This window comes from Propithecus coquereli, unplaced genomic scaffold (genome assembly GCF_000956105.1).
Source record: "Propithecus coquereli isolate 6110/MARCELLA unplaced genomic scaffold, Pcoq_1.0 Scaffold103, whole genome shotgun sequence".
NCBI classification, from domain to species: Eukaryota; Metazoa; Chordata; class Mammalia; order Primates; family Indriidae; genus Propithecus; species Propithecus coquereli.
The window spans coordinates 5,350,233-5,366,809 of record NW_012134192.1 but is presented as its reverse complement, the minus strand read 5'-3'; the positions used below and the strand labels follow the sequence as shown (position 1 = coordinate 5,366,809).

General features: G+C 44.4%; 1 protein-coding gene across 2 annotated transcripts in view; it reads left to right on the top strand.

Annotated features, from left to right (window-relative positions):
* Nucleotides 1-1,537: 1,537 nt before the first annotated feature.
* Nucleotides 1,538-16,577, top strand: part of PRTFDC1 (phosphoribosyl transferase domain containing 1) — a 100,707-nt gene continuing 85,667 nt past the window's right edge. For both annotated transcript variants that reach the window (XM_012644234.1, XM_012644224.1), the window contains exons 1-3: nucleotides 1,538-1,649; nucleotides 11,345-11,451; nucleotides 14,644-14,827. In XM_012644234.1, coding sequence (XP_012499688.1) covers nucleotides 1,602-1,649; nucleotides 11,345-11,451; nucleotides 14,644-14,827 — 339 coding nt within the window. In that variant the 5' untranslated portion in view covers nucleotides 1,538-1,601. The remainder of the gene's footprint in view (nucleotides 1,650-11,344; nucleotides 11,452-14,643; nucleotides 14,828-16,577) is intronic.

Genomic DNA, 16,577 nt, shown 5'->3' with positions numbered 1-16,577 from the left:
ATGGCTACGTTTTACATCAAAGCAACAAGATCATCAACTGAATCCCTCAAAGCATGGCTCCTGCACCAACCTCGTCACACTCATCTGAGAGTCTCTGCACGGTGCAGAATTCGGGGTGCCACCGCAGATCTGCTCCCACTGAAGCTGCACTCACCAGCTCCCCCAGAGAGTCTTATCAACTCTAAAGTTTGATCATCGCCATAATCATAGCACTTTTCACTTCCCGGAAATTTTAGTGGCATTGCTTGTGACCATGGTTTATGGGCCTGGTCGTTGAGAATGAAAATAGAAGACGGTCCCTTATCGTGGGGAATAAAGGTGAGAGGCAGACCACAAAAGGGGCTCAAAACAAGGACCTCTGACAACTGCTGAGAGAAAACGTCTACCTGTGTACGGGGAAACGGGTCACCCATTGCTGAGAGCCAGTCGGCAAGCAGGGCGCCCCATCTCAGGGGTCCCCGGAGCCGCCTCCTTCGCGCTGGCATTTAGGGGGGACGTTAACAGCCAGCGGTGCTGGGCTCGGCCAGGGCGCCACGTCTGAATGACTAATATTTTTCCAACCCAGAGCGACATTAACTGATTGATAACTACTTTCCCCTCGACCCAGGCAAAATTAGCATTCCTCTCCCAGCCGCGTGCCAGAATCCGAGCATTTTTAACAAAAGAGTCTTTCGGAGAGGCCTGAGTCAAGAGAAGTTTGTTCAGTTCAGGGCCTCGAACTCGGATCGCGCCGTGGGAGGACTCTGGCGAGATGTCAGGGACCGGGACAATGAACACACCACGGGAAAGCAGGGTCCCGGAGCAGTGGCCAGAGAGCCGGGACGCTCGGTTGGGAGAAGGCTGCAAGGAGGGGTTCGGCCGAACAGATCCATAAAAGAAGGATGTGCAACCAGAGGAGATGGATTGCTTTAATAAAGCTGCGACCTGAATCAATTAAAACTCTGACCATATGTTTTTACAAAATTGGTAAAGCAGAAAATCTGGGACCCCCGCGCCACCTCCCGCCATACAGTTAACAAAAAGCCCCATCCTCAAAGCCCAGGTCCGTCACCAAGGCACGGCCCCCCTAAAAGCAGCCAGGAGCATCCTCTAGCTCCCAGGCCCGGGGGTTGCTGGAGGGTTTGGAAACGCGTCCCGGACGCTTCCCGTCCGCAGCGATAGTTCGAGAACACGCGGGGGGCGGGCGCTTTCACGCTTTTGCTTGGGATAATCGACCGCATAAAGACAGGCAGGAGGAGTGAGGAGATTGTTAGCCCGAGGCTGGGACTTCGGACCCAGGGAGGCCGGGGACTGGGGACCTTCCCCTCCCGTGCAGGCCGCGCCGGCGCCGCGGGCTGCTCCCGCTCCCGGTCCCGGGGGGCGCGGCGGCCAGGCCGCGCTCAGGTGGGGCGGGCGTGCTCCGCAGCTGCGCCCCGCGCCGCGCCGCCCGCCGGGGACGCTGGAGCCGCGCCAGGCCTTCGCTTCCCGCCGGCTGCCCGGGGGCGGGGCGGCCCCCTGCGCGGCCCCGTCCCCACGTCCCCGCGTCCCCTCCCCCACGCCAGCCGTCGCCCGCCCGGATCCTTCCCGCGCCGTCTTCCCTTCCCGCGTTCCCCGGGAGAAACATGGCCGGGAGCAGCGAGGAGGCGCCAGACTTCGGGCGAGGCGTCGTGGTAAATGCAAAACTCGCGACCGCGGGCCGAGCCGTGCGCTCCCGCTCGCGCCCCCGCTTCCCGGCACCCTCCTTTCGGGTGCGGGCGGGCCACCCCGCTTTGTTCTCCCTCCGCCCGGGTCGCTTCCGTCCTCCGGCCCGGCCCTCCCCTCCCCCCCAGCCCCCGAGCTGACGAAACACCTAACACTGTCCCTTCACCCCGCGTCCTCGGTGTCCCCTCCGCCCCCCAGGCCGGGAACCCGCTCCCGCCGCGCCTGCGCCCAGCCGGGTGCCCAGCCGCGAGCGGGCGGGTGCGGGGAGACCCCCGCGGCTCTCGTGGCGCCCCTTCCCTTTGTGCTGCCTCCCCGCGCGGGCTTCAAGTGTCCGTAGAGGACGCCGAGGCTTCCCCGGGGCAGCTGGAAATGAAGGAGCGCAAGTGCACGGAGCTGGAGCGTGGAAGCCGTGGACACCCGGGCTGGGCTCTGCCCGTGGGGCCTCTGCACGCGCTCTGGGACGAGCCGGCGGCTCCCGGGTGTCCCCTGCCTGCGCTGTGAAAGGGAGAAAGCGCAGGCTGGGCTGTCGAGCGAACGGAGGGCGGGGGAGGGGGTGCGTGTAAAATACCTACTAGCGTGTCCGCACGGGAGGATGTGGGATGCTTCCCAGGTCTGAGCCTCTTTAAACCTTCCTAGGGGTCCGCCAGAGGGTCCCCATCTCTCAGCGTCCTCGGATCAAATCCACTCCTTGCCCGTGCGGCCACCAGCTCCCAGGAGTGGTTGTCGTAGAAGGTGGTGGTTATGACTTGTGTCAAGTTGAACGTGAAGTGGTGACGAGGGTGGTGGGGAACTTGCCGTTAAGATGCCAGTTTTCGGAGATGAGTTTGTAGCTCACAGCTGATCTGTGTGTGGATGTGAATGGCCCAACTGGAGTAAGTGGGCTGGGGGAGGGAGTGCCTCCCGCTCGCGCAGAACTGCTCAGGTTGACACGGGGGGCTGAGTCCTCATTTAACAGCTAAAGGATGAAGAGTGGACTTATTTGTTCAGGCCACCCATGCCCACTGTCCTGCTGGGTTCCAGGTGTTCTAGGTTCTGAGGCTACAGCAGGGGACAAGACAAAGGCCCTGTCTTCATGGACTTGCACTCCAGAGGTGGACACAGGCTCGCAGTTCGCAGGCAAATAAGATAATTTCAGATAGTGACATGTGCAGTTGGAAGAGAGTAACAGGATAGTCATTCGAGGAGGGATGGGGAGCAATGCTTTTGCTCAGGTGGTCGGGACAGCCTGTCCGTGGTGACATTTGAGTCTGAAAGGTACCCAAACAGGAGGCAGCCAGGGGAGGACTCCAGGGCAGAGGGCTGTGTAGCAAGTGCAAAAGAATCACGGCATCTGACTTATGCGTTTACAGAAATCACCCCAGTCGCCCTGGGAAGACGGACAGACCTAGGGACAGGATGAATGGGAGAGGGACGAAAGTGTAAAAAGGGAAATCATTAAGTCCGTTCTGGACAGATTAAATCGGTAGTGCCTGTAGGGCCCACATGTCAGGATGCACTGCCGGGGGTCTGAAATTCTTACTTGGGATTCGGGAGGGTGATTGGATAGATTTGGAAATCGTCAGCAAAAAGAATAATATTTAATGTTTGAGAGTGGACGAAGACACCCAGTGAAAATGGAAACAAAATCAGAAACAACTGTCAAGGACAGAAGCCCGGAAAGCCCCAAATGTAAGAGACAAACTGTGGGGGAGAAGCCAGCTAAAGGGACCAAGAAAGAACAGTGCGGTGGGAGAGGGCAGGCAGGCTGGTGGGCACCTAGGGAACAGAGTCTGGGGGTGCGGGGTGTCAAGAGGTCATCAAGAACATCAGGTGCTGCAGAAACAGCAAGAAGGATAAGGATGGAAAAGAGGCCATCATATTTAACAATTACAAAGCCGTTAGGAGTAAGAATCTTTTCAACAACCATTCCATCGGTACAGTAGTTAAAATTTTAGTACGGGTTGAGCATCCCTAATCTGAAATCCAAAATGCTCTAGAATCCAAAATTTTTTGAACAGCAACATGAAGCTCAAAGGAAATTCTCATTGTAGCATTTTGGATTTCAGATTTTTGAATTACGGATGCTCAACCTGTAAGCATAATGCAAATATTCCAAATTCCAAAAAAAAAAAAAAAAAACCAAAAAACAAAAATTCCAAATCCAAAACACTTGTGTTCCCAAGCATTTTTGATTAAGGAATACTCGTACTATCATGTAACACTAGGTTCTCTTAAGAATGAGGTAAATACAAATGCAGTAATAGCATAGGTAGGTTGTTAAAGTCTAAAAAACAAATTAGAAGTGTAAATAGCCCAATCTATTAGTGTCAACAGAGGCCCTTTTGGAAGCAACAAATTTTGTGAAAGATGCAGGGAAGTAGTTAAAAGGTTATAAAGAGAGTAGAAACTGGACCCGCTGCCTTGGGGCCTGGGCATGATAAACAGTTGCAAAGCTGCATGAGGGCCCAGAGAGGTTGGACATAAACAATGTATAATGGAGTTAGTCCCTGCGTGTATTTCATGTTCCCCAGCAGAACTTGGGATAATTAGATTAACATCAAGTTGGTTATAAGCGGGCAAGGCAAGTTCAGAGTGAATTCAAGCTACTGGCAGAAGGAAGCTCATGGCATCAAGGGTAGGGAGGGAAAGGAGAGCTGGGAAGGGTAAGAATACTAGGAAAATAGAAAGCCCTCAAGGATGAAGTGTAAAAAAATCAAAGGGAAGTTTCAGTACCAGTGAAAACAATGGGGCAGATGATAATGACAAGCATTTATTGAACACTTACTATGTGCTTTTACTGTATTATTCATTTCATCCTCACACATCTCTGAGGTTAAGTCTATTATACTCCCCGTTTTACAGAGGAGGAAACTGAGGCACTGAGAGAATTAGTAAATCATCCAGGTCACAGGACTAGCAAGTGGCAGAAGCAGGATTTGAACCAGCTTTCAATCACTGTGCTACATAGGAAGCTGTGATTCCAGGGCAGAATGTCAGAGGTGGGGCCGTGCTGGAGGACTGGGGCGGCCGTGTGAATGTCGCTAATGTGGAATAAACACGTAGTTTGAGTTAAGGCAGGCGAAGGAGCCGCAAGGTTGGAAGGATCATCAAGGTCGGTATTGACCTTGATCCAGAAATGAGGTCCAGACATGAGATGGAAAAGGAAATTCTAAGTTGGTGGAAATTTGATGCTAAAGATGGCAAGGGGAGTAGAGCCAGAGCTACGATTGTGCCACTGCATTCCAGCTTGGGTGACAGAGCAAGACCCTGTCTCAGAAAGAACAAAAGATGAGAGGAGAGGAAAGGAGAGGAAGAAAGTCAGAAAGTCACTGACTCCTGGGTGACGTCTCTTCATTACTTGTCCTGGAGAGATCAATATCTCTACCTACCTGGCTTTTTGGAATTGGGTTATTAGACACGTTTTTCGTTTGGTTTGTTTTTAACCAAAGCATTATGAAAACAGCTATAGTTAGTACCTACGCACATGAGTTTGGTAGGAATAAGGAGAAGAGAAAAATCTGAAATGATTGTGGTGTGTGTTGTGGTTGACTTCCCCCAGGACCCCGGTGCAAACATGGCAGCATCCGAGGTAAGTCATCCGTCCAAAGTGTAGCTTACTAGGTCGTGGTGAGTTTTACCTTCTGAGGGCCGGAACCCACCGCAACAGAGGACGGCATACGGATACAAGATGTCATTTGGCCTGTTGTGCCTCCTGCATTCCTCTGGTAGCAGAACGTGGAACATTCTTTTAGCAAACCACGTCTACCCCTTGTTTCCAATGTGTGGTTCTCAGGTGGGGCCGTCCCAGTGCACCTCCCTCCCTGGCTCTGCGGCAGGGCCAGTGGATGTTCCTTTCTGGGATTCTTTGAATCAGAGCTAAAGGATGAGACTCCTTCCTCTTTGCTTGTGTGGACAGACAGGAACCTGCAAACTAGCAGCCAGAAGGCCAAATATGTGCAGCTCAGCAGGAGAGAGAAGCAGAGATTAGCTTCTTATATGTGTTTCCAAAACATTTTTCTCCCTGGGGCAAAAAAAAAAAAAAAAAAACACAAAAAAACCCTGAAAAATCATGCAAGAAATAGGCTAATCTTAAATATATATATTTTTAATGACTTAGAAAGAAGGTTTTCAAATGTATCTTCAATGAAGAAAAGAGAATCAGAATTGGTTCTGGGATTTGGATGTTGTATAAAATGACTCAGATAAAGTGTTTGTCACTTCTCCAGCTTGGTGACGTTTTGCCTCTTTGAACAGAGAAAGCATTGTGCTGGATAAACTTAGAGCATATTATCTGTGATACTGAAACTATTTAAAGACTTCTTGTTTTGATTTTTTAAAAAGCAAGTGAATAACATAATTATCTACAGTTCCCAGCAAGCCCCGTTCCTCCAGGTTTGGACTTATTGGCAACACGATTTGCATGCACCATTTAGGATAACAAAGCATGAGCCAATAGTTCCATCACCTCTAATTGGCTTTCATCTCAACAGTGAAAACTCACTGCTTCAGATTAACTGGAAATAGTGGCCAATTTGGATTGTAGAACGGTTTGAGAGAAATACATTTCTTTACTTTTAAATTTATAGCTTTTACTAAGGTGAAAAGACTTTGGCCAATAGGTTTGAGGCCCTTCTTTAGATGAATTAAAGCATATAATTTGCAATTAAACAATTGATGTTTCAGTACATCTAAATGGTTAACGCTTATTGCAGAAGTACTGTAGACTAGATGCTGATGTGAGTCTCATCCATTCTCTCTCTTATTTGACGCTCACCATTGCCATACGAGACAGGCACTGACTCCATTTTAAAATGAATATGCTGACACTTAGAGAACGTAAGCTGCCCAAGGTCCCACAGCTGGCAAACTGGCCCCAGGTGTGTCAGACTTCCAAGTCCGTGGTCTTAACTGCTGTTCCATGCTGCCTCTGAGCTACAGATTATCATTTTTATGGTTTATTTGTCATTTTCTTATCACTTTCCCCTTTTTTAGCATTCATTTTTGGCATTCTTGTCAGCTTTGCTTTTTTTTGTCATCATTTATTAAGCACTTACCATACACCAGGTGGTGCACTAGGTACTCTAAGTACATTATCTGTTCTATCTCTTTTAATCCTCACAACAACCCTATCCTTAGGTTTTATCGCGTCTTATTTAAAGGAGGGGGAAACTGAGTCTCAGAGAGGGTAAATCATTTCCCTAACATCACGGTACTAGGAGTCAGAGCCAAACTCTTGAACATGGAGTAGAGAGAGTAGTCGCTGAGATTCGACCAGAATGGGAGACAGTGGTGGGTTTGCATGGTTGGAGGGATGAGCTCAGAAGACCACTGGGTTAATGGTGCCACCAGTGCGAGGGCTCCAGGAAGTGGAGTGGGTAGTGTGTGAAATCTCGAAGGGAGCTGGAAAGTACTGTACATTTGGATGATCCCCCTGGGGCCTGGTGTTGGTCAGGGTTCTCCTTGTCTGGTCTTGACCATGCCCTGACAAAGGCTGTCCTGGTAGTCCCAGCTCTGGCCAGCCCTGTAGTGTTGGAGGTTATAGTGGCCCCAAGGAGTTCTCAGAGTGAAAGCCAAAGGATCTCTGTGCCAATTCGGCAGTCCCACCAGCCAGTTTGCTGGTGGAGGTGGAGCAAATGCAATACTTTTCAAATATGCCGCTGACACACCCCATTCAGCCATGAGTTGGTCAATGGATATGATAGATATAAATCTTCGGAGCCTTGAACAGTGGTGCTCTTTTCCCCAAGTAGACGAACTGAGAGTTGAGGCTGGAGTTCAGGTAGTCGGGTGGCTCATGGGTGGAGATTGTCATTCATTTATTTAACATCTTTGAGCAACTACCATATTCCAGGTCAGCGTTCTGAAAGATAAAGTCTCTGCCAGCAGGAGCTAACATTTCTGTGGGTGGAAACAAGACAGAACACACACATGCACGCACGCTCGCGTGCACACACACACACGTCACGTGCAGCGCTAGAACATGCTATGAGGGTCAGGGAAGGTCCCTCTGCGGAAATGGCATTGAATGGAGACTTGAAAGAAGAAAAGGACAACCATGTGAGTATCTGGAGGAAAAGTATTGCTGGCAAAAGAAATAGCAGGTACAACACTCAGGAACAATGCTTGGCAGATTGGAGGCTGACACAGAAGAGCAGGAGCACCAGGGATGAGTCAGACAGGTAGACCCTGGTGGGTTTTACTCCGAGTGAAATGACAAGCCTCGAAAAAATGTGAGACGGTTGCCATGACATGATGTATGGCTTTTAAAATTTTTTATTTTTAATTATTATGAGTACATAATAGTTGTATATCTTTATAGGGTATGTGCGATGTTTTGTTACAGGCATACTATGTGAATTCATCGAATCAGGGTAATTAGGGTGTCCATCACCTCAGGCATGTAACATTTCTTTGTGTCAGGAACATTCCAATTCCACTCTTTTAGTTATTTTAAAGTATACCCCAACTTATTGTTGATTATAGTCCCTTTGTTGTGCTATCAAATATTGTTCATTCTATCTAATTACCTGACTGTATATTTGTACCCATTAACCAGCCCCACTTTATCCCCCACTCCCCACTACCCTTCCCAGCCTCTGGTAACTGTCATTCTATTCTCTGACTCAATGAGATCAATTGTTTTTAATATTTAGCTCTCATATATGAATGAGAACATGGGAGACTTGTCTTTCTGTGTTCTTGGCTTATTTCACTTAACATAATGATTTCTAGTTCCATCCATGTTGTTGCAAATGGCAGATTTCTTTTTTTGTGGCTATATAATATTCCATTGTGTATATGTACCACAATTTCTTTATCCATTCATCCATTGATGGACACTTAGGTTGATTCCTTATCTTGGCTATTGTGAATAGTGCTGCAATAAACATGGGAGTGCAGGTATCTTTTCAATGTACTGAATTCCCATCCTGTGGATATATACTCAGCAGTGGGATTGCTGGGTCATATGGTAGTTCTATTTTTAGTTTTCTGAGGAACCTTCATACTGTTCTCCATAGTGGTTGCACTAATTTACATTTGTCTGTCTTTTTGATAACAGCCATTTTAACCGCGGTGAGACGATATATCATTGTAGTTTTGATTTGCATTTCTCTGATGACTAATGATGTTGAGCATTTTTCATATACCGGTTAGCCATTTGTATGTCTTCTTTTGAGAAATGTCTATTCAGATATTTGCCCATTTTTTAATCAGATTATTTGATTTTTTCTTGCTGAGTTGTTAAAGCTCCTTGTATGTTCTAGTTATTAATCCTTTGTCAGACGGTTAGTTTGCAAATATTTTCTCCCTTTCTGGGGATTGTCTCTTTACTTTGTTGATTGTTTCCTTTGCTGTGCATAAGCTTTTTAGCTTGATGTGATCCCATTTGTCCAATTTTGCTTTGGTTGCCTGTGTTTTGGGGATATTACTCAGGAAGTCCTTGCCCAGACCAATGTCCTGAAGCATTTCCCCAGTGTTTTATTCTAGTAGTTTCATAGTTTTAGGTCTTAGATTTAAGTCTTTAATCTATTTTGATTTGATTTTTGTATATGGCTAGAGATAAGGGTTTAGTTTCATTCTTCTGCATGTGGATATCCACTTTTCCCAGCACCGTTTATTGAAGAGACTGTCCTTTCCCCACTGTATGTTCTTGGCACCTTTGATGAAGATAAGTTCACTACTGATGTCTGGGTTTATTTCTGGGTTCTCTGTTCTGTTCCATTGGTCTAATGTGTTTGTTTTTATGCCAGTACTATGTTGTTTTGGTGACTACGGCTCTGTAGTATAATTTGAAGTTAGGTAGGATGATTCTTCTAGTTTTGTTCTTTTTGCTCAGGATAGCTTTGACTATTCTGGGTCTTTTGTGGTTCCATGTAAATTTTAGGATTATTTTTTCTACTTCTGTGAAAAACGTCATTGGTACTTTAATGGGAATTGCATTGAATCTGTAGATTGCTTTGAGTAGTACGGATATTTTAACAATATTGATTCTTCCAGTCCATGAACATGGAGTATCTTTCCATGATGTATATTTTTAAAGGAGCACTCCAGCTACCATGTATAGGGGTTGCAAAAGTAGAAGCAAGGAGACCAGGGTAGGCCAGGGAGAAATGATGGTGGCGTGGACTGGCAGCAGCAGGCAGCAGTGGAGATGCTGAGAGGTGGTCCTGGCTAAATTTTTGAGGGAATTGAAGATAGAATTAGCTAATGGGTTGCATGAGAAGGACAAAAAAAAGGAGTCAGCAACAACTCCAAGGTTTTGGTCTGAGCAACTGGAGCAATGAGTTGCCCTCTACTGAGACAGGGAAGGGATAAATTTGGGGAGAAGTATCATGAGTTGGTTTGGCTGGCACTGCAGAACCCAGAACTGGGATGGGGGTGAGTGGGGCTAGCCCATAAGCTCCCCTTCCAATACCTGAGCAAAGGGGACCTGGTTTTGAGTCCTGCCTGAGGAGGAGGGTGGAAGCAGGGAATGTTGCAGCGCCAAGTGGAGCATGACTGGGTTCTAAAGCAACAGCAAACGGGTCAGACTGAAGGGCCCGGCCTCTTCCCAGGGAGCCTGAAGTGGAGCTTTTGGTGGAACAGAGAGCTGCAAGGGGGCACCAGGAATTTGGGAAAGAAGCTGAGAGGGCAGGAACAGTCTGCAAGGCCTCAAGGAAGAGGTGGGATCTGAGCTGAGCTTCTGAACAGGAAGCCGAGTTTGTTATGCTGGAGAAGTAGATGGGGAAAGAGGGGGAAGTGGGGAAGGGTGCACACAGACAAATGAACGAAACCTGGAGCTGGGAAAGATCGTGACTTGACTACAGAGCATCCCAGGGCCAGGAAGGGGGGGGTGCGGGGGGAGTTTGGCTGGAAACTTAGGATGGGTCTGCCTTTTGAAAGGCCTGGGAAGTGCAAAGCTGCGCGGAGGAGTTTGGTGAAAGTGTGCAAAGTGACTAAGGAACGGGAAGCTAGCATGCGGCTACAGTATGGTGTGAACGTGCCTATTTTCTTGATGATCTGAAAGTAAAAGCAACTCCATCTTCACCTTCATTTTCTCCCCCAACCCCTCTACTGTTCTACCCATACAACTTGCGGGAGGAAGACTTGTTCTCAGGCTAGACACTATGTGAATAATCCAATTTTCTGGACCGTCAGTTTCCAATAGGCCTGGCTTAAGTTTCTGCCGTAGTACATCCTTTTAAAGACTATAATGACTGGATCATTCAAAAGTTTGGGTCTACTCTAATCCCAGGAGATGTGTACTTTCAGTAGGTAATTCTTTCCCAGGCAGATGAGGCATTTACAATGAATAGAAATGTAATAGTATATATAATACATTATATTCATGATACAGCATATGTTATAAAATTATAAATATTTATTGTAACATAGTCATGATAATTATATAATTTAGATGGAAGTTACATATTTACACATATGCACTCTTATAAACAAATTATCAGGTTGATTATAAGACATTAACTTTATATTTTTATCACATGATGCCAATAGTTAGGAATGGAGCACTCTGTTTACTTTTCCTAAGCCTTTTACCAGGTTGCAGTACACAAATAACCTTGCCCCAATGAGCTTTTCATAGAGAGAGAGTTGTTTCTTCAATGATGCTTTGTTGTTATTTATTTATGTTTTAAAAATCAATTTCCGATGAAAAGTATCGTAACCAAAATACTTTGATTTACAGATTATGGATGACTGGCCAGGGTATGACTTGAATTTATTCACATACCCGCAGCACTATTATGGAGATTTGGAATATGTCCTTATACCTCATGGCATCATTGTGGACAGGTGAGTGTGATTTCCTGTGTCAGTCTTGGTCCTGTGCTAGGCTGGCCCAGTCTTGTGTGAATCATATAATATGCTTTATGTTCCTGATTTCCTTTTTATGGAAGTAGAGAGGACTTTTATAGGGCAGTGACTTTGAAATAAAATGAATTTATGCTTTAACTGAACAGTTTACCTGGACATTTGTTCAGGGGGAATTGTAAGAAGGATGTACATACATAAGCTATTATGAGTAACAGCCTCAAAATAACAATGTCCTGAGATGGCTTTTCCAGGAAATTCAAGGCTCATCTTTAGAGGGGAGGAAAGTTTCATGATCAAATAAATTTGGGAAAAATGTGCATTTTCCAAAATGCTAAATCTCACAGTTGGCAATTCAAAACAAACATTAACATGTTGAAGGTACTGAGATAATGGCAAAGAAAGAGAGAAAGAAAAAAGAAAAAAAGAGAAAAAGAAAGATTAATTTGACTATAACAATTAAACCAACTTTTTTTGTGCAAAGAGAAACTTTATACTCAGTTCACCTCTTCATAACTCTCAGAAGAGATTTCCCTTAGCACCAATTTGGGAAGCCCCTCATTTAAACAAATTCCTGCTCTTCTTACCTGGATTTTATGATTTAAATTAATTGCATCCTCATCTAGAACATGACTGAGTCCTAGGTAAGTAAGTTTACCCTAATCTTTTTCTCTGTATAGGAGAATCACCCAGTGAGCTTATTAAAATTCATATTGTTAAATTTTATGTCTAGAAATTCTGAATCAGTGGTCTTGGGTAGGGCCAGGAATGCCCATCCTTACCATTAAAATCAGTTTATTAGTGTGTATTTTACATACTACTGTACAAAATTCACCCACTGTAAGCAAATGATTCAGTGGCTTTTAGTAAATTTTCATGGTTGGGCAACCATCACCACAATCCAGTTTTTATCATCCTAAAAAATTTGTTTGCAGTATTTTCTGCTCTCACCCCCAGTGTCAGGCAGTCACTAATCTGCTTTCTTTCTCTGTAAATTTGTCTTTTCTGGACATTTCATATAAATGAGATCATGTAATATCTAAAAATTGATTCACCAGTTGATAGACATTTGCTTTCTAATTTTTGGCTATTGTGAAGAATGCTTATCAATATTCACATATAAGTCTTTGTGTGGCCATATCTTTTCATTTCTCTTGAATGGATTTCTTGGAGTAAAATTCTGGGTTTTCTGATAAGTTTAAGAAACTACAATGGGTTCCTTGTAGGCAGCATATAGTTAGGTCTTTTTTTTTTAATCCCCTCTGACAATCTCTGTCTTTTAATTGGTGTATTTAGACCATTCATATTTAAAGTGATTATTGATATAATAAGTTTAGTATATATCATATTTGTATTAATAGCTATTTCTATTCATTGCTGTTGTTCTTGTTTCTTTTTTTGTCTTCCACTCTGTGAAATGTGTCTTCCCCTCAATGTGTGGCCTCTGATGACTGTGTAGTTTATTTTTCTTGTTTTTATTTTTAAACCTTACTTACTAGCATTCACCCTGTGTCCAAATAGCTTAGTGTTCAGCCTACGATTGGTTAGAAGTTGTGCGCAAACCCTTTGCGCCAGTAAAGCTTCCACTCTCTGCTGATGGACCTGTGTATGGCCTGGCAAACATATTCAAATTTCCAACCTTTTTCAAGTCGTCTGGGTTTTTACTTTCCCTAGGCTGTCTTACGTGTCCTCTGCACAGGCACACAGCCTCCATCGTCCAAGGATGTGTGGGTGGCTTGGGTTCACTCTCGTCTCTGCTGTGCATACGCACAGCCTCTGGTCAACTTGAGGCATACAAAGAACTTATTGTATACCCGTGCTCTATGACTGTCAAACCCCCCAAACTCCTTATTAAATCCCCAGCTAGCCTGCCAGTTCATTGCTCAAAGTGGATCACACCTCAGGATAATTGAGCTGTGCTACTGAGATGACCACTTCAGCTTACAGTGTTCCCAATCAAGGGAGCTCCCTTTGGCAGTGCTGGAGGTAGGGGTGACGGGAGCATCCCCAGGCAAGAATGCCACAGACTTATGCTTTTTTCATGTGTTCACGTGTTCGTGATTAAATGCTGGTCCGTTTGTTTGCATACCTTTGGTTGATTTCCAGAGTGCTGAGATGGTTGTCTTTGATGTTTTTGTCCTGATCTATAGTTGTTTTTTGCAGAGGATGTGCTGACCTCCTTACTCCATCATGCTGAAAACAAACGGCCCTTTTTAAGGAGATATTCTGATGTACATTTTTTGATGATCATATTTTGAAAAACATTGCCTGAAACCATGGCTACCATTCTATGTGCATGTGCGTGTGTATGCGTGTATACTGACACACACACAAAATATATTATGTATCGTGTATATATTACATATGTAGACTTATATATATAATTTAGTTTGTCTATTTGAGATCTAATTCTATTTGAAGTGCCAGTGGGGATTTTTTTTTAAAGTATGTGCCTTAGATCCTGTCTCCATTTAAGGTTTTAATGGTGTATAGTATACGGGCAATGGACTTATAGACATGCAACAATTAGAAAAAAATACAGGGGCACTTGCAAATGAGGTATCAGGAGGCGGGGCTGCTGCCAGATCACATTGCACAACTCCAGGGGGCGTCCTTTTCATGGTGTTCCATGGAAATGCCGCCTCCTGCTGAGGTACGCTGGGGCAACTTTCGCATAGGCAATGTGCTACCTTTGTTGAATATGAGATACCTGTTATTCTTTTGATAGCTACCATGGGTTTGACTTTTCCTCCAGTGTCCGATAATGTCATAAGGTGGGCGAGTCACTCTCTATTTCCTTTTTCTTTACTGTAAAATGAGCATAATATCACCAAAATGCTGTCATAACATTGTTAAGGGTACCGACCAGGCTTTGTAGTTATAAAATAATAGCAGTCATGATTTTTGACATTATGTTTTACACCTTAATAATTTTTGGACATAGAGGAACAAGGCTATACCACCGATGATAGGGCTATCAGAAGTATGTTTTGAACACCCTCTCTGTGTCCAACATTAACAAAGCTTTTCTGTCTGTAGGTTTCTGTTTCCTGAGCTTTTCTCTACCTTCCCCTGAGTAATCTACTGTGTATAATACATCATGCATTTTTATTAAAGCAATAAAAATATTCAGAAGAGGTTGTGCTGTAATATATCTTGTATCCCTTCTTTCAGAATCGAGCGGCTGGCTAAGGATATTATGAAAGACATAGGATATAGTGACATCATGGTCCTGTGTGTGCTTAAAGGAGGTTACAAATTCTGTGCCGATCTCGTAGAGCATCTTAAGAATATCAGCCGAAATTCAGATCGATTTATCTCCATGAAGGTTGATTTCATCAGACTAAAAAGTTACCGGGTAAGTTGTTCCAAGTTCTATTTTCGTTGCACGGTGTTTCGATTTAATCATGCTTTAGCATAAAAGAATCAATAATGTTGATGAAAATGAAGAGTATAATTTTTTTAAATTTGCAAGAATACTACACCTTACTATAAGAATTCAAATAATATTCTTTGAGGAGTGAGGGGACCTTCTCTCTATTTTCACATAGATGGAAAGACTTTCAGGAATGATTCATGCATTCTTTTATGGTGATACAGCACAGTGGTTATTTACGGGTGCCCAGCCTCACAAATGAGTGTGGTCAGTGTGTTAACACTGATGTGTTTCTGCACTGGATGTCACTGTTGGGCTTGGAGACCCAACCTGTGGCAAGGTGTCCAGTCCAGAGAGGAGACTTAGTACTTAGGTGACTGTAGTCATGGCCCAGAGTTAGAAAAGGGAAGCCGTGTGATGCTTTTTGATTTAATGTACAGTGAATTATTAAAACTAACTTACTTTTGGGTGTGAAACTCTTGGGGTCAAACCATGAACATATTCTCATTGACTAAACTGGCTTGACACATTTTAATTCATTAATCACTGTTGGAATTGGCTTTCTATTGCTGTGTGACAAAATCACTTGAAGTTGGTGGCTGTAAACCAACACGCATTTATCATCTTACGGTTTGTGCAGGTCAGAAGCCTGGGCATGGTGTGGCTGGGTTTTCTGCTCAGAGTCTCACCCGGCTGAAATTGAAGTATTAGCTGGGGTTTCGATATCCTCTGAGGTTCGGGGTCCTCATCCAAGATCACTGGCTATTGGCAGGATTCGGTCCCTGTTGTCTTGCCTGCTGTAGGCTGGGGACCCCTCTCTGCTCCTAGAGCTGCCCTCAGCTGCTCTCTTTAGATTCCTTTCATCCTGAATTAAATTCCTGTGCTTTCTTCTTACGAGATTTTTCTCATTCACTTGGCTCTGATCCTTGTCGTATTTGTCCCTGGTTAATAGCTTTTAAAAAACCTTTTAAAACCTTTTGAATATTAAAGTCAGGTTTATGGAGGTATCATTTATATGCAGTAGCGCTCATCTCTTTTAGTTTATAGTTCTGTGAGTTTCAACAAATGTGCACCGTCACGCAAATCATCACAGTCAAGATAGAGAACATTTCCTTGCCACAAAAAAATGCCCTTGTGTTTTTTGCAGTCAACTTTCCCCAACCCCCAGGCCCTGGCAACCACTGCTATGTTTTCCTAAAGGTTTGATTTTTCCAGAATGTCATCTCAATGTAATCATATACCATGTAGCCTTAGTAAATCTGTAAATCTTAACATAATGCATTTGAAATTCATCTGTAGTGTGTGTGTCATGTCAATAGCCCCTTTCTTTTTAATATTACATAGGATTCCATTACAAAGATATGGCAGTTTTTAATCTATTCATCAGCTGAAGGATATTTGGGGTCTTTCCATTTTGGGATGATTATGAGTAAAGCTGCTTTTGTGTGTACTTATATCTTCATTTCCCTTGAGTAAACATTTAAGGGCAAGATGTTCGTCATATGATGAGTGTATATAAGAAATTGCCAAACTGTGTTCCAAAGTGACTGAATCACTTTGCGTTCCCACCAGCAAGACATGAGAGTTCCAGTTGCTCCACGTTTTTGACAGCATTTGATATTATTGGGTTTTCTTTATTTTTTTCATTATCTTACCTATTCTAATAGGTATCTCATTGTGGTTTTAATTTGCATTTCCCCAGGGAATAATGATGTTGAACATATTTTCGTTT